The 22,185-nt window shown below is 42.2% G+C and overlaps 1 protein-coding gene across 3 annotated transcripts in view; it reads right to left on the bottom strand.

Moving 5' to 3' along the window:
* Nucleotides 1-15,320: 15,320 nt before the first annotated feature.
* Nucleotides 15,321-22,185, bottom strand: part of PCGF5 (polycomb group ring finger 5) — a 56,216-nt gene continuing 49,351 nt past the window's right edge. For all 3 annotated transcript variants that reach the window (XM_019952810.2, XM_019952813.2, XM_019952812.2), the window contains one exon: nt 15,321-21,003. In XM_019952810.2, the coding sequence (XP_019808369.1) occupies nt 20,956-21,003 (48 nt within the window). In that variant the 3' untranslated portion in view covers nt 15,321-20,955. The remainder of the gene's footprint in view (nt 21,004-22,185) is intronic.

Here is a 22,185-nt window from a genome sequence, read left to right as displayed (position 1 = left end):
CCAAAACTTATAGATTATATAAGGGTAATGTGCAAGAAATAAGCATTCCCAGAACCATTAAGTTCAGGTGATAATGGAGAAACATATTCCATTCTTCCCTTCCTCCATTGCCCAAAGGCAGAAAGCCCTAAGGTTGGGATTCTTTGGCTTTGGCTTTGGCTTGAATAGTTTCTCTCTCTGTACCATGGCTTCTCAATTTTAGGAGCATTGATATGAAAAGGAGAGACAGCCCACGTTTCCTTGAGATCATGGATCTCCTTTTCACTGGTATGTGTTGGTTCTGCAGTAAAGCAAGAGGGAAGTTAAAAAGAAACAGGGATCACAAAATATATTTCAGTGTGTATTTTTGCAAATCTTTTCCTAAGCTATAATCTGTTTTACTTTTGTGGTTTTAATTTTCCTAACCAGTTTAAACTATTTGGTGGTTAAACAGCTGTGACCTTTCCACTACTCAACATGTGATGTGACAGCACATTCTTCCTTCTGTTATTCGTTGTGTTCCTTTTTAGCTCTGATTTTTTGAATGAGTGAACTTTATTTCATTTTCAAGGTTTCTCTGAAAATCACCAAGTTTTGTCATTTGAAGCTTTATCACTTGAACACAGGGCTTCCTAGGTGGTGCTGGTGGTAAAGAACCTGCCTGCCAATGCATGAGACCTAAGAAACTCTGGTTCAGTCCCTGAGTTGGGAAGATCTCCTGGAGAAGGCCATGGCAACCAACTCCAGTATTCGTGCCTGGAAAATCCGCATAGACAGAGGAGCCTGGCAGGCTACAGTCCATAGGGTCGCAAAGAGTCAGACATGACTGAAGTGACTTAGCACAGTACAGCACTTGAACACTGAGCCTGCCAAGCTTTTCTACTCTCATTAGTAGGGGATTTTGTGGGTTTTCAACTTATTTGCCATGAGAACCAATGATGTGGTGTGTGTGTGCGCTCAGTCGCTAAGTCGTGTCTGACTTTTTGCAACCCCATGGACTCTGTAGCCTGCCAGGCTCCTCTGTGCATGGAATTTTCAGGCAAGAATACTGGAGTGGGTTGCCATTTCCTCCTCCAGGGGATCTTCCCAACGCAGGGATCAAACCTGTGTCTCCTGCATTGGCAGGTGTGTGCTTTGGCACTGTGCCACCTGGGAAGTCCCACGTGGAGAAGAGGCCAACTTTAATTCAGGGCCTGTGTGCTCAGTCGCTTCAGTTGTGTCCAACTCTGTGGACCCTATGACCTGTGGCTCACCTGGCTCCTCTGTCCATGGGATTCTCCAGGCAAGAATGACGTGGATACAGAAAATTTCAGATTCCCCAGTACCCAACCTATTTCCAAGATAAGGACACAGCAGCAGGAGATGTGGAATACTTCTTTTGTTAATTTTGTTAAAATGTCACTTTCTTTAAAAAAATAGATTCATTAAAATATTAAATATTTTTATTATTAAAATATTAAAAAAATATACATTGAGTACTTACTGTATCAGGCCACTGTTCTAGGCACAGGGGATCTGTCAGCAAGGAAATATGGACTAAGTTCCTTACCATGTAAAATTCACATCCTCATATGGACTAACCATATGTTCCTTACCATGTAAAATTCACATCCTAGTGAAGGGGACAGATGGTAACCAAACAAGTAAATATGTTACCTATGTTGTTAGAGTTTTAAAGTTAGAAATATAACATGCTTTTTCCACAAGTTTAGAGAGTGTAGAGGAGTATAAAGCAAGAAAAGAGATTGCCTTCTGAAGGTCCCGCCAACTCTTCGCTCACAAGTTACCAGTATTACAATTGAATGTGTATTCTTTCAGTTTTGGGTTTTTTTTTTTAACCATGGTTATACAAACATACAGGCTTCCCAGGTGGCGCTAGTGTGAAAGAACTCACCTGCCAATGCAAGAGACATAAGAGATGTGGGTATGATCCCTGGGTTGGGAAGATCCTCTGGAGGAGGGCATGGCAACCCACTCCAGTATTCTTGCCTGGAGAATCCCATGGACAGAGGAGCCTGGAGCGCTACAGTTCATAGAGTCGCAAAGAGGCAGACACGACTGAAGCGACTTAGCATGCATACACCTGTACAAACATATACTCATATATTTGTTGTAGAAAAAGGATCATACTGTACATACTGTGCTTCAACTTTTCCCCTTTTAAAATAAGATATGCAAATCTTCTCATCAGAAGATGTAGCTCTATTACACTCTTTTCAGTGTCAGGCCTATGGGTTTATTAATCCATTTCTCTATTTGTGATCATTTATATTGTTTCTATTTTCTCACCGTTATAAAAATGCTACAGCAAATATTCTTTTGTATTATACCACTTGCAGTGATAATATTTCTGTGTGTCATAATTCCTTCAGCTGGGCTCTCTGGAGCAAAGCACTTGCATATTAGACTGATTTTTCTGACAGTGAAGTCATTTGGAAGTCACATAGGAGTGAAAAAAGGAAGGATTGGTGAAGAGTCATAAAAACAAAATAGCAGAAAAGTAACTCTTGGTGAAGAGTGTGAACAGAACAAGATGAGAGTATAATTGACCACAGAATGTAACTACCCAATCTCTTTGTCAGCCCTCTCATGAATTCCCCATAAATCCCACAGTTGGCCAGTTTATCTGATCTCAGCACCATGAAGTGAGTATCAGATGGTTCTCATTTGGTGCTTGGTTCTCAGTCACACTGTTTTATGGACGCCCAATAGGCACTGTCAAATTCAAACCACCAAACGTGTATTGAGTTCTTCCATACATTACATGGGATTTGTTGAATTCAATCATTCAATAAATGTTCCTGGAGTGCCTGCAGTGTGTCAAGCACTGTGCCGGGCCTCTTATGGGAGGGCTAACCCAGTTATGGAGGCCAGGAAAGATTTCCCTCCAGGGTCTCCTGAGTGGGCAGGGTTAGTCCATTAGGTAATGATGACTAAGTTGAGTGAAGGGTTTCTTGGAGTTACTTACCAGGCGACCTAAGCAAAGGCTCAGTAATGGACAGAAACCAGCAAGGATAAGGGGCAGAAGAAAGCCAAGTGGGTCTGGATGGAATTTGCATATCATGACTGTGATATAGTGATTTATAATAAGAAACATGTATTTGGCCTTTATCCCCACAAAGCTCCTAAAACCCTTGGAATTTCCTAAGTGATAAATATGATAAAGGTGTTTTGTTGTTTATAACAACCCCCTTGAATCACACTTGAGTTTATGTTAATGAGGTGACTTGGAAAGCATCTAAGGATGGGAATGGGTCACCAGGGAACCAACCATGTGATTAGGGGGTTGGAACTTTCAGTTCGCTCTGACCTCCAGGGAGAAGAGAAGGGCTAGAGGTTGCATTGATCACCAGTGGGCAGCAGTTTAATCAACAATGCCTCTATGATGAAACCTCCATAAAAACTATAAAGTATGGGGTTCAGAGAGCTTCATGTTGGTGCCCTTCTCCTATACTTTGCCCTATACGTCTCTTCTATCTGATTGTTCCTGAGTTTTATCTTTTTATAATAAACTGGCTATCTAGTGAGTAAAATATTTCTCTGAGTCTTATGTGTTACTCTGGCAAGTTAATCAAATCCCGAAAGGGGGACTGTGGAACCTCCAATCTATAGCCAGTCAGGCAGAAGCACAGATGACGACTATCCCCAAATAGATCATATCAGAGTTTAGTTGAATGGTGGACAACCAGCTGGTGCCACAGAGAACACCACCCACATTACAAACGGGTGCAGAATTATTAATGACCGAGCATCAGGCAAGGTGAGGCTGGAGAGCCCACAGAGCCCAGAACGTGAAACTCCTCATAGATCATATTACGGATTTGGATTTCTCCTAAGAACAATAGGAAGCCTTTAAAAGGCTCTGAGCAAGGGAGGGAAGCTGTGGAAGGCAAGAAGGTGTGGTGACATAATCAGATTTGCAATTTGAAAATACTGTTCTGAAAACAGCATGGAGTATAGACATAGAGGTGGGAGTATGGTGAAAGCCTTTGCTGGGAACCAGATAAAAAGGTTTTGTAGGTTTCCTGTTAAGAGAACCCAGTAGATTAGACTAGGGTGGTGGTAGATTAAATGTAGGGTTCATGAAAAGATATTAGGAGGGAGGGTGATAAAGATTAGGAAGAGGATTGTGTCCAGAACGAAACCTAGCTTTTAGATATGAACAACTGCATAGATGGTGAACCACTCATTGAGGCTGGGAACACTGGGAAAGACTGTTTGGGGAGGGAGTTCTTAAATTCTGCTTTGAGAATGTTTAGTTTGAGATGTCTTTGAAGCAGCCAAGGAGGGCTTCCAAATGTGCAAGTGGCTATTTGGCTCAGGAGCTCAAAGGAGTGGTGTGGTTTGGAGAGATCAATCTGAATAGATGTGGTCTTTGAAGATCCTCAGAACAGATGTGGTCTTTAAAGCCCAGGTGAGATCTCCCAGGAAAGAACATGGAGCGGGGAGAGGAGAGATCCCAGGGCCAAATCTGGAGGGCTGTCCACAGTAAAAGATGCAGCAGAAGAGGGAGGCATTTGCATGACCTTGACTGTAAATGCCTCCTTAAATTTGCACCCTAAACATTTCACTTGCCTCTACCTAGTCCCTTCCCTGCTGGCCAGAGAGGAATGATGTGAATCTGGAGTCACATCATGAAAGCCAGGGAATTTTTTTTTTAAGAAGTGATGGTCATCGTTGTTGAATTCTGCTAAGGGGACAGAAAGGTTGGGCATGGAATGAGCTGTTTGGATTGATCTGTGTCCTGTGGGAGAGAGAGTGATGGATATGCTGCAGTTCACCTCCTCTTAGGCCGTCACTGTTTTATAGATCCATGCCTCATGCTCTGCTCTTTCTTCACTCTTCCAGACTGAGCAGTCCTGATGGCCTACCCCCCTCTCTCTAGAGCAGTCTCCAACCAGTCTCTCACCTTGGTATCCTATATTTCCTTTTGTGAGAAGGGCTCTTAATTTGTCACAAAAACACCCCTACTGCTGTTGAATTTGCTCAACATTTCTCAGTAGCTGAGAAGTCTGCACGGAGCGTAGTGCTCTCCTTTTCAGAATGACAAATACCAGGAAGACCCCTTTGCATGCATGACCCAGAACAGTGCTAAGCACATAGAAGATGCACAATTATTGCTTATTAGAAGGTGTGGTGATTAAAGGCATAGGTTCTGGAATCTAACAGACCTGGGTTCAAATCCCAGCTCTGATAGTCACTAGCTGTGTGACTTCAAGCAAATTACTTAACCTCTCTGAGCCCCATCTATGAAATGAGGACTGTAGCCAGACCTCATAAGTTTATTATAAGGGAGATAATACATTATGAGGATTAATGAAATAAATGAGGTCCAGGATCCCAGATCATCTGAACCCACTTGGAACATACCTAAGCCTGGAATGGAGACTGACTTGTCAGGATTCTTAGGGAGACAGGGCCTCCCCTAAATCATTGCACCCGAGCAGAGGCCAGGGAAGGGGTATAGCTGTCTGTTTGCCTGGACACTCACTTGGTGATGATCTGGGGTGTGTGACTTTAACCAGGTAGCACCCCCTTGTCTAATTTTCCAGGACAGAGACCATGACCCTCCATGGCCCCTCCTTCCAGCATCCTGAGGCCTGAGAGCCTCAATTAGATGGTGTGTTCCTTTTTCCTAATTCTTGTTCACTCAATTGGGTATTGAATTTTTCAAAAAGTTTCTTAAAAAACCAAAAAAGGGGGAACATGTCTTGTGTTTTGGAGCTCGGCTTCTTAAGTCAGGTCTAGGGCAGGGGCCCCTCTTGCACAAGTCTAGTGGTAGCGGTGGTCCTGCAGGCGTTTCTCCACCTAGGTCTGTACCTGAGGGTTCGTAGGACAGAAGGCTCACTGCCCATATTATTCACTGAGGTTTCCCTTTTCTCCTTGAGCACCACCATGAGCCAGACCACATAGAGCTGAGCCACACAGACTGGCTTGTGTGCTCAGGGAGCTTGCCGCCTGGCTGGGAAGACAGATACTACACACACAATCACAGTGGAGATGAGGGTCGCAAGAAGGAGGAGGTACAGGGTGAAGTAGCCAAGGCAGGACCAGAGAGAGGAAGCAGCTTGCCCAAGGTCACACAGCTGGGGAGTAGCTGAACTGGGAGTGAGGCGCTCCATGGTCGGACTTCTGGATCTCTGCTCTTTTTCCCGTCATCCTCCACGTAACCAGGAGGGAGTTCTGGGGCTGCCTCAGATGGAAACCTCCGAGATGCTCTTCCATGAGCACATGTCTAACAATCAGACACACTGTCCTTGGGCCATTTCCCTCTCCCTTCTTGACCAGCCCCAATGGGAAAACTTCCCAGAACACTCCCCCCACCTGCCCCCCCACTCCAGCAGCTGGTCACCCAACTGCTTCCTGGCGGGGAATATGAGGAACCAAGGCAAAGGCTGCTGGGAGGTTGAACTGACCAGCCCAGAACAGCTGGGCACCAAGTGCATAGGTGGGTGGCTGAGCCCCAGGCATCGTAGGAGCTACAGTGTCTGATGCTTGTTTCACGTACTCCTTCCCCGGCCCTGGCTGGGTCACTCTGTCCTTACTCAGAGAATCAGTGGTTTAATTGGACTCTGGTGGTTCAGACAGGACTTCGCTTGCCCTCCCTTCAGCCTAGCTCCCAAGGGCAGCTGTCTCGGAAGCCTGGCCTGGGCTGGTGCCAGGGCCTCAGTCCCTCTGTCTGGGTTGGGTGCTGCAAGGCAGGGTGCAGGCAGGTCTCCATTTCCTGGCATTGTCAGGAGCTGTGTTGTAGCTGAAGGGTGAGTGCCATCTTGCCTCTGGTGACCTGGGAGAGAGCCAAGGGGAGGGAAGGCAGAGAGAGGAGTCCACACAGACTCAGTGATAATAAACTGCCTAGGCTTCTGGTCACCTGGTGAGCTCTCCTCTCACATTTTCTAAGAAATACTACAGGAGTTAAGGCAGGAGCATTTATGGCGTGAGCTGAGCTGTGCGCGCTCTTCCTCAAGGCGGACAGGTGCAGGGTATTGACCCTTCCACCCGAGTCTAATGGGGATGGAGCCCCAACAGCCTTCAGCAGGAGGCTTGACACGAGAGACTGTGGCTATGATGACACTTAACTGTAGTTGACACAACCGGAAGAATCTAGAGGGCCAAGGTTATGCCTCTCAGCCTGGAGGCAGCAGGACAGGCAGAGGGGGAGAGGAGCTTCTGGGCTGACAAGAATCACAGATGTGTCTTTGACTGTGGATCACTGTTGCATGACCTGCAGGGACCCTGTGACGGATCTGCAGTAGGAACATCAGCCGGGAGCAGAAGAGACATCTCTTGTAGTAAGAGGCTGTGGGCTGTAGCACTGGCATAGAAGGTCAGGGGTACCAGGAATAGCCCACTGAAATAGGCATGGCTCCTGGTGAGGTGAGTGATGGTTGAAGGATTCAGAGGGGACCCTCTGAAGAACCCAGAAAGAGTTCTGGGAAAGGGGGATTTAAACATCAGTCAGGTCCAGATTGCTTGGAGCCGGTGTGCAAGCTGCTCTGCTGTTCTTTGATTTCTCCTTCCCCACCACGTACCCAAACCAGGGAGAACACATCAGGACAGGAGGACCATTATCCTCCATTTTTGGAAAGTATGTAACCCTCTACTGGGCCCTAGTTAGGAGCAGGGAAGAAGTATAACCTTGCAATAAGTAGTTATTGATCAATATACTGAACTGGACTTTCTGAGTTCTGAATTGAGACTGTGCTTTGTGATTTAGAGAGTGCTGAGAAAGTCCTGGGTTGCTGATGTTCTCATCCAGGTGTGTTAACTACATCTCGTGAGTTCTGTTGGTTTAACGTCACATTCGCTGCTTCCCTGATAGCTCAGTTGGTAAAGAATCCACCTGCAATGCAGGAGACCCTGGCTCAATTCCTGGGTCGGGAAGATCCACTGGAGAAGGGATAGACTACCCACTCCAGTATTCTTGGACTTCCCTTGTGGCTCAGCTGGTAAAGAATCTGCCTGCAATGTGGGAGGCCTGGGTTCAGTCCCTGGGTTGGGAAGATTCCCTGGAAAAGGGAAAGGCTACCCACTCCAGTATTCTGACTTGGAGAATTCCATGGACTGTAGTCCAAGGGGTTGCAGAGTCAGACATGACTGAGTGACTCACTTTCTGGCTTCCCAAGTGGGGCCGTGGTACAGAGTCCACCTGCCAATGCAGGAGATGAAAAAGATGCTGGTTTGATCCCTGGATTGAGAAGATCCCCTGGGGTAGGAAATGGCAACCTGTTCCAGTATTCTTTCCTGGACAATCCCATGGACAGAGGAGCCTGGCTGACTACAGTTTATGTGGCTGCAAAGAGTCGGACACAACTGAGGGACTCACACTTTCAGTTAATCAGTGGGAGAGCCCTACCTGGAGTCCAAGGGGTTATTGCTATGCCCAGGCCAGGACAAGGCTGTGTGAAGGGTAATGGGGAAGGAGCAAGCAAGGACCACCTCTGGGTGCGGGGAGAAGAGCATTTCCAAAGGATAGTATCCCATGTCCTGAGCAGGTGCTGGGGCTGGGCCTCTGGTGGGGAGCGCAGGCCTAGCCAGGCAAGACATGTGCTCAGCAGAGCAGAAGCCGGCTCCGTGGGAGCCCTGCTTAAAGGTTTCCAGGGCCCTTTCTCCCATCCTAACATCCCCTCCCTGCTCCTGCTCTCCTCCTGTTTTCATTGTGGGTTTTCTAAGGCAGTGCTGGGAGTGTAGGTGTGGCTGCTCCTCAGTTTTGTCTTCCCACCCTCTTGGTCTGAGTTCCCCATCCCCATCTAGAAGTTCACTCATCCTAAAAACTTAGGTTTCATTAAAGGTAGTCTCACTGTAGCTGGGGTCGGGGTGATGTATGTGAAGAAACCCACTTCTCTCCATCTTGAGGTCCGTCTCTTTGGTCTGGGACCCTGCCGCCTTTTTCACCTGAGCTACTGTGCTAGGATTTTAGCCTGTTCCCTTGTCTCTTCTAGCCCCTACGTCTTTACCAGCTATTCTCCACAGAGCTTCCATGGTGGTCATTTAAACGTGTAAACAAGATGATGTCAAGTGCCTGTGTAAAACCTTCCCATCATGCTCAGAATTAAAACAGAAGCTTTTAAAAGACTTAAAAGTATCTGTCAGAGAAGGCAATGGCAACCCACTCCAGTACTCTTGCCTGGAGGATCCCAGGGATGGGGGGGCCTGGTGGGTTGCCGTCTATGGGGTCGCACAGAGTCGGACACGACTGAAGCGACTTAGCAGGAAAAGTATCTGTGTGACCCAGTCCCTTACCACCTTCTGCAGAATTCTCTCCCGCCACTTGCCACCTTGTCAGGTGGCTGCAGGTGGCCGGGCAGCACGGGCTCTCCCTTTTTAGTGTTCTCAGGAATATTCTTTCCTTGCCACCCCAGCTCCTCTCTCATCTCCACTTAATGCCATTTTCTTAGAAAGGTCGGACCTTCCGTGCTCTGTCACAGCGGTTATTTTCTTCAGCCCACTTACTGCTCTTATTATCATGTATTTCTCGTCTTTGTTTAATGTGTGTCTCTTTCCCACACTGGCGGCTCAGTTAGCTGTTTGGCTCACCACTTGGATCCCCAGAGGCTCAGGCAGTGCCTGGTATACAGTGGGTCCTCAAAATGATGTGTTGACCACAATCATCTTAGGTTACATACTGGCCGCCGAGTATTTATCCTCTATGTGATCCATCCTGGAGCGGCCAATCATCTTAGGTTACATACTGGCCGCCTAGTATTTATCCGCTATGTGATCCATCCTGGAGCGGCCAGGAGGGCCTGAGGGTAGGCTGCTCTATAGCTCTCAGCTCTCAGGTGCAGAGCCAGGGGCCCTGAGAATAGACTCATCTTTGGAAATAGGTCCATGGTGGAGACCCAAATACATCTCTTGTGACTGTGAGTGATTTAGATCACTTTCACATCATTAAAATTGGACTAATAATGCCTATCTCACAGGTCTGTTTTTTTGTTTTTTGTTTTAATTGACTTACAGTTGATTGGAAAATTCCATGGACAGAGAAGCCTGGCGGGGGCTACAGTCCATGGGTTCACAGACAGTTGGACATGACTGCCTGCCTTTCACTTTTTTGATTTACAATGTTGTGTTCATTTCTACATAAAGCAAAATTATGCATATAAATACATATAGATATAAACTGAGTTATATGTATATATTCATTAAAATTATTTATTTATATTGAGGTATTAGTCAATATTGTTGTTGTTGTTTAGTCGCTAAGTTGTGTCCAACTCTGTGACCCCCATGGACTATAGCCCGCCAGGCTCCTCTGTTCATGGGATTTCCCAGGCAAGAACCTACTGGAGTAGGTTGCCATTTCCTTCTCCGGAGATCTTCTCAACCCAAAGATCAAACCCAGGTCTCCTGCTTTGCAGGCGGATTCTTTACTACTGAGCCACCTGGGAAGTCCCATATATTCATTTTTATATTCTTTTCCATTATGGTTTATCACAGGATATTAAATATAGTTCCCTGTGCTATACAGCAGTGTTACAGAAAGGGGAATCACTTCCAGGGCCCAAGGGTGGGCTCTTGTCTAACACTTGGAAATGACTTGTCTGAGGCGACACACGTGCTCACAAAGCAAGCGACTTTATTGGGAAGGGCGCCCGGGGAGAACAGCAGGGGCAGGAACCCAGGAGAACTACTCTGCTTGAAGTCTCGGGTTTTATAGTGATGGGATTTCTGGGTTGTCTCTGGCTAATCATTCTGACTCAGGGTCCTTCCTGGTGGCACGTACATTACTCAGTCAAGATAGATTACAGTGAGAAGGATTCTGGAAGGCTGGTAGGACATATGGACTAGAGCCTCCTCTCCCCTTTTGACCTTTCCCAAATCCTTCCCGTTGGTGGTAGATTGTTGGTTCCTACTTCTTTACTAGGCCCTCCATGGTAAGATAACTCATGCAAGGAGCTACTGTCTTGCCTGGCCAGGATGGGCAGTTTTGGTCAGTTGTTCCCCTAAGAGTAGGACCTTGTTGTTTAGCCATCCCATATATATTAGTAGTAGTTTGCGTCTGCTAATCCCAAACTCCCAACCCTTCCCTCCCAGACCCTCTTCCCCCTTGACAAATGCAAGTCTGTTCTCTGAGTCTGTTTCTATTTTGTTCATTTGTCTCATATTTTATTGGGGCTTCCCAGGCGGTGCTAGTGGTAAAGAATCTGCCTGCCAATGCAAGAGACGATTAGAGATGCTGGTTTAATCCCTGGATTGGGAAGGTCTCCTGGTGGAGGAAAAGGCCACCTACCCCAGTGTTCTTGCTTGGAGAATCCCATGGACTGAGGAGCCTGGCAGGTTACAGCCCATGGAATTTCAAAGATTTGTGTCATCTTACTAGATTCCCCATATAAGTATTCTTAGTATGATGATCTCTAGGTCAATCCATGTTGCTGTAAATGCCTTATTTCATTCTTTTTTATGGCTGAGTAATAGTTCATCGAGTGTGTGTGTCACATCTTCTTTATCCATTCATCCTTTGATGGACATTTAGGATGTTACCATGTCCTGGTTATTGTAAATATTGCTGCTATGAAGATAAGAGTGTATATATCTCTTTGAAGTCTAGTTTTGTCTGGGTATATGACCAGGAGTGGTATTGCTGGATCATATGGCAAGTCTAGTTTGAGGAACCTCCATACTGTGTTCCATAGTGGCTGCACAAACTCACATTCCTACAAAAAGTATGAAAGTGAAAGTGAAGTCACTCAGCCATGTCCGACTCTTTGCGACCCCTTAGACTGTAGCCTACCAGGCTCCTCTGTCCATGGGATTTTCCAGGCAATAGTACTGGAGTGGATTGCCATTTCCTTCTCCAGGGGATCTTCCCAACCCAAGGCTCAAACCCGGGTCTCCTGCATTGTAGACAGACGCTTTACCTCTGAGCCACCAGGGAAGTCCCCAAAAAGAATAAGAAGGTTCCATTTTCTCCACATCCTCTCCAGCATTTAGTACTTGTAGGCTTTAAGGATGGCCATTCTGACTGGTGAGGTGATATCTCACTGTCGTTTTGATTTACATTTTGCTAATAATTAGCAATGTTGAGCATCTTTGCATGCGCCTACTGGCCATCTACATATCTTCTTTGGAGAAATGTCTGTTTAGATCTTCTGCCCACTTTTCAACTGGGTTGGTATTTGTTGTTGTTATTGTATGAGCTGTTTGCATATTTTGGAAATTAAGACCTCATCGGTGGCATCATTTGCAAATACTTTCTCCCCACCTGTAGGTTGTCTTTTCATTTTGTTTCTGATTTCCTTTGCGGTGAAAAAGCTTGTAAGTTTGATGAGGTCCCATGTGTTTGTTTTTGCTTTTATCTCACAGATTGTTCTGATGGTTAAATGGGTGAGAGTCAGAGAAGGGAGATCTTTGTAAAGTACCTACCACGTGGCAGACCCTCTGCTGCATCCTTGATGTATTAGTACATTCAGTGGGAGTAAGTTTTATGAGTGACCATGTGATTGTAATGGCTCTAGCTAAGCCAGATTTGAGTTACTTGTTGGCATCTTAGCTCCCGGCAAGTCAGGGAGAACACTGGGTCACCTGGGCTGTGATCCGCGGGTGATCAGAGGGAGACAGCAGATGGCTGTGCTTTTTTGCTTCTTTGTCGTTTCCGTTGGCATTGTGGCGATGCCTCCTCTGTGGGGTAGGGACCTTAGAATGTGGTGTCTTCAAAGAGGTGATTAAGGTTGATGCGGTCATAGGAGTGGTGTCCTAACCCAATATGACTGTTCTCTTTATGAGAAGAGAAATACCAGGAGACCTTTGGGGAATGGCTGGAGACTTATCAGCTTTGCTTCTGCCTTCTGAAACCGAAACTGTTTCACTTCATGGGTTTTATGGGTGGCAGTTACTATGCAAATGTGTTGTGCGGGTGAGGATGTACCACAATGATGGTCGACATCCTTCTTGATACTCACAACGTAATGGGAGGACAATAAAACATAATTTCTGTGGTTGCAATGAAAGTGCTAAGTGGTACAGAAGGAGGAGAAAGTTCAGCTCAGCCTGCTGGAATTGAGATCTGAGTTGGGTTTGGTAAGAGCAGGGCTTTGGTGGTGGAAGGTGTGGAGTGATCATTCACTATTTCTTCTTTTGGGGCATGCTTCTCCATTTGATGGTAATCCTGGCACCCAAATCGCACAGCAGGGGCTTCAGTGTCAAGCAGTATTCATGGCTTCCAGCAAAATATTGTCTGCAAATTCCTCAGTTTCCAGACAAACAGGTCTGGCTCCCTACCTTCTCAGGCCCAGCTGGGGTGCAGACTCCTCCATACCTTTTTAAACTGGTGAAAAGATCAGAGCTGAGCCTGTGTTGACAAAGCACTAAAAACGGGGTAAAGTGACCCTTTTCCCAAGTGGAGGCATGGCAGACTGGTTAGCAGGTCACAGAATGGTTTCCTCTTTTCTTCGGGCACGTCTTTTGGCCTTCGCTTCCCTGAGGCCTTCCCCTGTTCCAGCCCCTGACCTGGGATAAAAGTATTAGAGGCTACATTTTGAGCACTTCATACACACAGTCCTCACAAATGCTTTCCTATTCTGCACCAGTTCCGAGGAGGGTGATGCTAAAGAGTCAAAGTTTTGCTCAGAAGGTGCTGCTTTTCTACCCCACTGCGTGCCTGGGGTCTCCTGACACCTCCATGGTATCACTAATCTCAGACAAAGCTTCAGGCACTTTTGTCTAAGGGCAGACATATGGGGCAAAGATATGAGTCATTGCAACCTTCTAACTAATGTCTTACTTTAGCCCATCCAGAATTCCCCAGGCAAGGTATTTTAATAATAAAACAAGGCTTTATCTAATGAGCTGAAGAGAACAGTCTGCTGTTGCAATCAGTTGGACTTTTCTCCAAAGCTCCAGATGTGTCTAGTGAGCAGCTTTGTTTAAAGACAACTGGACTGTGTGATGATCTTGTATCTGGTTTCACTTTTTTCCTATTTCATACTTAGAGCTCTCATTTAATTTAGTTTGTTTTCTGATTTCTCCATCTCTTTTTTGCTTTTCTTTCTCAGGCCTTTATCAAGTATAGTAGAAAAGCTTTTGTATACATAAATACAAATAGGTGGCTCAGATGGTTAAAAATCTGCCTGCAGTGAGGGAGACTGGGTTTGATCCCTGGGTCAGGAAATCCCCTGGAGGAGGAAATGGCTACGCACTCCAGGTTTCTTGTTTGGATAATTCCTTGGACAGAGGAGCATGGTGGGCTACAAAGAGTGGGACACGATGGAGAGAGTGGGACACGACTGAGTGACTAACATTTTTTAATATAAATAGTATGTATATTACATGTTTTCAAAAATTTATGAATTTTTTGCCTAACTAAAATATTTAGACATTTTGATTACACTTGACTATGCAGAGAATGCTAGACTTCTAATTTATATTCACTCAAAACTTTAATATAGTTCCATTTATTTTAGTATTATTGCTAAACAGTAGTAATCTAGTGTTACTAGTAATCTAGTATTACTGCTAAAAGTCTAGAAAACTTATTATCTTTGTGATTAAAAAAATATTGAATGAGGCTTGAAACTTCTAATCCAATTCTGAGTATATAAAGAAGCACTATGTTGTAAAAAAAAAAAAAAAACAAGACAGGAAATTAACATGTGATGTCATTAACTGCACATTTTGTTCAAATTTCACAAAACTTTATGCTAGCGTCCATTATTTGTTTTCATACCTTATTCAAGATTCCACATTGTATTTAGGTGCCTTGAGCAGCTTTAACTGCAACAAATTCTGATAAATTCTTTCATTTTTATTGTTTACAAATACTTTCTAATATACCTTGTATGGCTCCTATAGTGGACACTTAATTTCCAAATACACGGGGTTTTTCAAGTATCTTTGATATTAACTTCTCATTTAAATTTTTCTTCTCTGTAGTCACCCTGTTTTTTTCAGTCTTTTAACTTTACTGAGGCTTTCAACGGCTGAGTCAAAGATCTCTTGGCAAATGTCACACTGCAACTTGACAATATGTGGGCTGTTTTCAAATATCCTTTGGTATTGATTTCCAACAGAATTCCACACTGATGAGAACAGGCCTGTGTGATTTCAATGCCTTTAGACCATGAAAGGTTTGCCCCTTATTTTACATCCCTGGATATGTTCCCGTGTCTGCTGGTCTGTAGTTTATGGGAACTTGAATAGAATTCACATACTACGGTTGTGTGAAAACTGCAGTATTATTCGAGGGCCAGCCTGCCATCTCTAAAGTAAACAAACATTTCCTAAAGATTTTTTATCTCAAATATTCAACAAATGTTCATAAAATTTGCTACAATAATACTTAATGGAAACTTTTCAATGAAGGTTATGATCTGCAGCTACTGATATGAAGGATGACAGACAAAAAATTATGCAATCAAGTTTTTAATAACAAAGATACTATTTTTAACATGGTCAAATATACTTGGCTACGTCCAGATTTTAAAAAACAAAAGTATCTAGCCCAACAGTACAACCATACAGCTTTGTACAGAACATTCCATAGATCAACAGAAAATACATTTGAGCACAAAAATAAAAAATATTTAAAGAGAATCTCTAAGCAGCATTTTATTTCTGCAAAACAGACATATAGTACTGATTAAATATCTACAAGTGCTTTCCCTTTACAAAAATACATATATTCTTAATAGACTAAGTCATTAACAATGACCTGGTAATCTTTCACTTCAATTTGAATGATTTATAAGCTAAATCTTACAACCACAAAAAGGTTTTTATTTGTATTAAGATGTTACCACTTTTGACAAAAAGAAAGCTTAAAATATTTCATATTTCAAAGGAAAATTAGCAACAGAACTGTACAGTATAGTCTATGATGGTTTAATTTAACGTGAGGGCTACTCTGTTAAGAACTGGTGCGTGCTGTTGAGCTGCCAGAAGTAGGAAACGCAGAACACTGGTGCTCCCCGCACAAGCTCTTGTCGCCGACCACAGCTTCATAAGGACACTTGGGCCCCTATCCCCATTCAAAAAAATACAGCAAAAGAAAACCGCCCCCAAACAATGGTAGGCTGATCCCATTCCATTTCTAATGTGCAGAACGCCTGCTATGCTGGACTGATGTGAAGTCCACATACACATAATCTATTCACTATTTCTGCACTGCCCAGAAATATTTAATCTTCAGTTTACACTAGATTCGTTTCTTATTCCACGAAGCTCTGAAAAATGGAAGAAAACTGGACCCAGTATTTAATGTTTCACTTGATTCTAAAGACAACTAAAATTAAAACGCATTTCTGAATAATGTCTCAAGTTCTGAATCCTAGAAAAAGGGGCATAGCAAGTATGCAGACACATTTTAAATTATTTTTGTTTAATTTCATAACTTTCTAAAAAGGAAGTGCTCAAGCATTTTAACTGTATTTGAAAATATAGTCAGGATAGCAAATAAACACTGCTTGTGAAAACTATATTACAGTGGGAAGAGAATCACTTTTAAATTATTGGGAAAATGCTACAGCTTTAAGAAAAAACTATGAAAACCCTGTGATGTAATATTTAAGTATTTTTAATGAACTTTCAATCTGAACTTTTTTCAACAAAATACTACTGAACTAAGTGTATCAAGTAAATCCAGAATTAGTTGGTTATTTTGTGCTTTTAGAGGGTTTGAGTTTTAGCATGTTTTTCAATTTTTATAAACCAGATCTGTCAGACAGGTTATATTCCTTATTGTAGGGACAGAGGTGTATCTTAAAATGATAGCATTTCATATTTTTATGTTTCCAAAATTAAAGCTATGGCAAACTCTCTTTTTGTAATGCCCACAACCAGTATCTACATCTCACTGGTATAAAATATAGCCTGCTGGAAAATTCCTATGGTACACCAGAGTATGTAATGAGTACATCCATCTTTACCCTAGCCCAGGAGGTTTACCTAGGGGCCTGTCAGGAAGACTTCATTCATGTGGGCTTTACTTGAGGTGGCCCACAGCACGGGCTGCCCAAAATATCGGTGTGAGGTCAGGGCTTAACCTGACGTGCATGCTCTTCATCTGGGGCCCGTCTTGCCGAATTTGGCTGTACGGTTAAATTCTAAAAACAAAATAACTGCTGAGAAACAAGACAAAGAGTTACTTAAAAAAAAAAAAAAAAAACAACCCACAGGCCTTTAGGAAAATTTTTGTTTTCGGATACAGAAAAAGCATTTACTTATGTGAGTCCAAGAGAATGTACTGTTTTCTACACAAGGAAGCATGTCCGCACTTTTACCAAAGTCTGTCTTTAATAAAATTTCTCATATTACTAAGAACCCAGGAACTAAATAAGCATAATTTTAGTCCATATCACCTCCAAGGGATAAAAATCTTCTCAAATTAGAATTTAAAATCTCAATTTCAATTTTCTCTCCAAACTATGTATTTCTCCCATTTTTCATCCAGAGGGAGGCTACTGGTTGTGTTAATCTCTTTTTCACCTTTGAGAATTTCCTAAGAAATTCCAGATGGTGCTGGAAAAATAAGAAACATGGCTGAAAGGAAGTATGTTCTGATTATTGCAAGAAAAACCTGCATTTGATTGATCTTACCATGAAAATTAAGTTTAAAGTCTTTCTTTGGTGATATTTTAGCAACTACTCAAGGTTATTGCCTAATTATATAAAAGTAAATTGCAGTCTAAAAATTTCCAACCTCCAAACAGTTAAAACTGTCTCTCGCTAACATGGTTATTAACACTAAAATGTCTTTGGTGATATCTATTTTCTTATGAAAATCTTTCAAAAAGAGATTACTCTAACTTACAAGAGCCTATTTAGATATAAAACCATTGATAAGAGACAGGGACAGAAAACTCAAAACTTATGCAGTAAATCTAAAACAGAAATGCACTTTAGCGATGAGGCACTTTCTCTTAAATAGTTCAATAAAGCTAAACAGTTCACAATATTATATAACATACTTTTTTCCCCCTTAAAGAATCATTTTAATTTAGGTTACATATAGTTGAGCAAACTCATTACATTTATAAAATGTAGCATATTAATATGGGACAGACTTTTAATGAATAAAGAAATAACATACTTTTCTAAAAGCATCACCCAAGGTACCTGGACCCCAGACTGAATGATCTAGTATCACCTCATCAGTGAACCTTTTTTTTTTTTTAGAAATACTTAAAAGCATTTTGTTAACCTGGAGAAAGGGCCATATTTGGATTTTTCTATTAACTAATGTGATTACTTCAGTTAAACTGATGTCTTCCAACGCACAGGCCTTCTTTATATCCAAGGTCCCTTGACCCTTGGACATCTATGATATCTGAAGCAGAGATAACCGATTACAAAATCTGATAACCGATTACAAAATCTTTTGTGGAAGTAAAGTTCTTTCAGTTTGTTGCTTAAGAAACAAGAGACAAAATAAAAACTTAGTTTTATTCTCCAATTTTGCAGATTCAGATGATTATTCATATAGGGTATCTGTATAAAGAGTTAATTTTATTAGCACCCCAAGTTTGTAAAACTGACCATCTATGTATTTTTGCCTGTGTATTTTTTCTATATCTGGTTTCTTACAAATTTCACAGCCTGACTCAGGGGATAAGTAACTAGGGATTAGTGTATTACTAGACATGAAAGTAGTCCCATACTTAAAAACCATAGTTGAACAGATGAAGAAGTCTGTGGTTCAAACAGTAACACCACATTATTCAGGACCATCATAAAATGTGTACCTTTCCCCATATAACAGATGCCCTTCTCTATGCAAGAGTTTTCACATGTTTTGGCACATATTCCACTGCATTTCAATAAAAACGTTAATACAGTAACATTAAATAAAGGAATTCTATATAAAACTATTCTCAATTCCATAATTACTTCCTATACATTTCCTTGGAAAATAGAGACATTACATAAGATGAGGCAACAGGCCAAATTTAAAGAGATCATGTATATAAAACTCATTTAAGGCTGTAAGTTTTGGCTGGGAACCCGAAAACATCCAGGTCTCATTTGTGGTTTTTAAAATGCACTCTCAATTTGAGTTAATTAAAAATCAACTTCCATAAGTAATCACTGACCTAGATGCGACAAATTTTTAAGAAATCTAAAAATGCCTTAGAGATGTCAGGGAACTGGATTTCACAGCACAGCAAAATAATTTCTGTAGCTGGAGAGTAAATTCAGTTTTTGGTTTAGTGTAATGGTCTGTTCCAACCATTTTTTAAGAGTTAACAAAAATCTGCCTTTTAAATTCTGTTTGTGAGCCCTTCCAAGCACAAACACAATTTAACAAAATGAAATTTTAAAAAATATTGCCATGACCTTTTCCACAAAAGTCAGGCCAAAAACAACAGAAAACTTTAGACTTTTTGACTTGAAACAAAGATATACAGAAAAGATAATTATGACGTTTCAGCCTTTTATATTGTGAAATGCATCAAGATTTAGCTGTATTTTGTGTTTCTTAGAGTCATATACTTTTATTTCTAAGAAGCATTTTGAGATTTAGAAGGCATTAGCTTATGATACATTTTACTGGAAAATACAGTATAAAAGCTATGTGTGTAACACACAGATTGTGCTCATGTCAGATTTCTAAAACAAGTATTTTTCCTAACTTTTAAGATTATTTCCTAAGTTTCAGAAGTTAACTTTGTTTCAAAGCAATTAGTCAAACTGAATTTCCAAAGCTTATGAGAAACAGTGTAGATTTTAAGAGGTTTAAAATGAAGTTCTTCATATCATTTAAGGTAACAAGACTTTTGTTGACTTGCAGACTCATCTCAAAAGGAATGGAAGACTTAACAAAACTGCAAAACCAAGGACATTATCATAGCTCTGACCTTAAAGAACTTATTTATAAAACGATAATCCCAGTTCCCCCTAATTACTACAGGATCTAAAGTGAAATATCCTCAAACCATTAATTCTGGTTAGCATATTTATCTATGACACAGTATTTGTTCTAGTTTATGCATATGGTTTGGAAATGTGACAGGTTACTAACAGTTTTAATCTACAATTGCTTTGAGATTTTTGAAATCCATAAAATAGCTAATGTTACCTGCTCTAAACCCCTAGTATTTAAAATCATCATAACTTTCTGCATGCCACACTGACACACACCTAAGGCCAACTGAAAAAGGGAAAAGTGTACTTGTTAGATTAAGAACCACGATATCATGACACACACAGTAATGTGGGCTACACAACGGCAATGATGTCTCAGGAAGCAGCACCCGCTCATCATAAGGCATTATGAAAGATTAACCTCACTGAAACATGGGTTTTGTTAGAAGTGAATGTGATCAGCTGCCAACATTTCAAATGGTTATGAATCTCACTTCACTCTCCAAGGAGTCATGTACATTTTCTGGAAGGCGAACAGGCCTCCTTGTGCGACTGTAGACTACACAGACAGATGACCCCAAATGCCTACAGTTATAATGTGCTCTAATGTACAGAACAATTGGGATTCTTCCCAAAAGGACTTGCACACTCAAGAGTGAACTATTTTGCACACAAAAAGCTTACCGCAAACAGGACAGTGGCTCAAAGGCCATTTCTCTAAATATATTTCCCATACAAAATAATTTCAAGATATAATAATTATTAGTTCCTTGTACAGTACTCTATTTAAACAAGAATTAATCAAATAGTAAGTATGTGAAAACTGCAACACCACAAAGATTGAGCCATATTACTAGTGTAATCAAACATTAGAACAATCTTGGAACAGGCAAGCAAAATATTGAGAAGGCTAGGTCATGGCCGCACACCTACTGATTCCAACCATGACTTGTATTGTACACCGGGAGACGGCACGACACCTTATGCAGATGGTTCGGTAGCAGAATGGCACTTGGTTTGCTCTGAATAGAAACAACATAAATGCAACTGACAGTTTAGAGACAGACAGTGGCCTTGTTCGCATGTGAGAGTCTGGCTGCGTCCCTCTAGTCCACACACCTTTCACTGTGCAATCTGTCGACATAGTGCAGGGCTCGTTCGGCGGGGTCTGGGCCCCTTGGTCTAACCGAAATCAATTCTTGGTCGGTACTGCAATACCATGGGGTATGACTATAAAATAAAAACAGATGATGAGTAAGACTGTGTTGATAGAAAAACAATGCAGAGTATACATAAAAGACTTTAAAAAATGTGCAGTTATGGTTTACAATAGTTCTTGGGAATAGCGATTATGACAATTAAGACTAATTATTATTATATTTTTAAACTCATGTTCTAGAGACAGTCAACTTTTCCATAATTTGCAACAAAGGTCAAGTTCGAAAGATTGCGGCTGTCACAGTGGTTGCATATGTGAACAGTCCTACTGTTAGTACTTGGGGCAAGCCAGGGTTTGTGAGGACAGAACGCTCTCGCTGCTGCAGGGCATTCACTCATTTACCTGTGGCGCTGTACAAGACCAGCCACAGGCTGGACTCCATCAGAGCTGTTCTCTGTGTGAGTCCACTGAATCACAAATAACAGACCTTCTGCTATTACGGTAAAGAATCCGCCAGCAATGCAGGAGATCTGGGTTTGATCCCTGGGTCGGGAAGATCCCCTGGAAAAGGGAATGGCTACCCACTCCAGTATCCTTGCCTGGAGAATCCCATGGACAGAGGAGCCTGGTGGGCTACAGTTCATGGGGTCACGAAGAGCCAGGTATGACTGAGCGACTGACATACACACATGCCATGAATCTAGGAAGCTGGGGTACTGTTTACAAATCACACATTTTAAGTAAGTTTGACACTTTTTTATTTTTAGCATTTAAAATTTAATGGTCCTTTAAAAAATGCTGAAAAACAAGTCACTAACTGTTAGAGGAAACATTTAGGTTACCGCCTCCTTTCAACAACTGATCCTACTACATATTTGGACTGGACTATCATGAACTTGAGTGGTTCAGACTATCCTTCAGCTTGCTCCGCACAGGGAAAGAACCAACACGCAGCCCCGGAGAGGAGACAGCTTTCTGTGGGAAAAGCCACACCACTGTCTTTGTGTCTTTTTCGCCCTTTGCCGTATCATGTAGAATCCAAACATCACAAAGTCAGAAAGGGTCTGAAGAACCAATGGTTTTTCCTTTTCTGAAAGCTGCAGACTCCCCTTTTTAAAATGAAATGTCCAGGAGCTACTTTTAAGAAACCAAGAAAGGCTGAGATGGCCACTGGCTTGCTTCCCCCTTGTCTCCTGTGGGTGAATGCAAAAATCCTGTGAGAAAACTGTTTCCTTTCCTATAGATGAAAGGGG

This window comes from Bos indicus, chromosome 26 (assembly GCF_029378745.1).
Source record: "Bos indicus isolate NIAB-ARS_2022 breed Sahiwal x Tharparkar chromosome 26, NIAB-ARS_B.indTharparkar_mat_pri_1.0, whole genome shotgun sequence".
Lineage (NCBI taxonomy): Eukaryota > Metazoa > Chordata > Mammalia > Artiodactyla > Bovidae > Bos > Bos indicus.
This window is presented reverse-complemented; position numbering and strand designations above follow the sequence as displayed.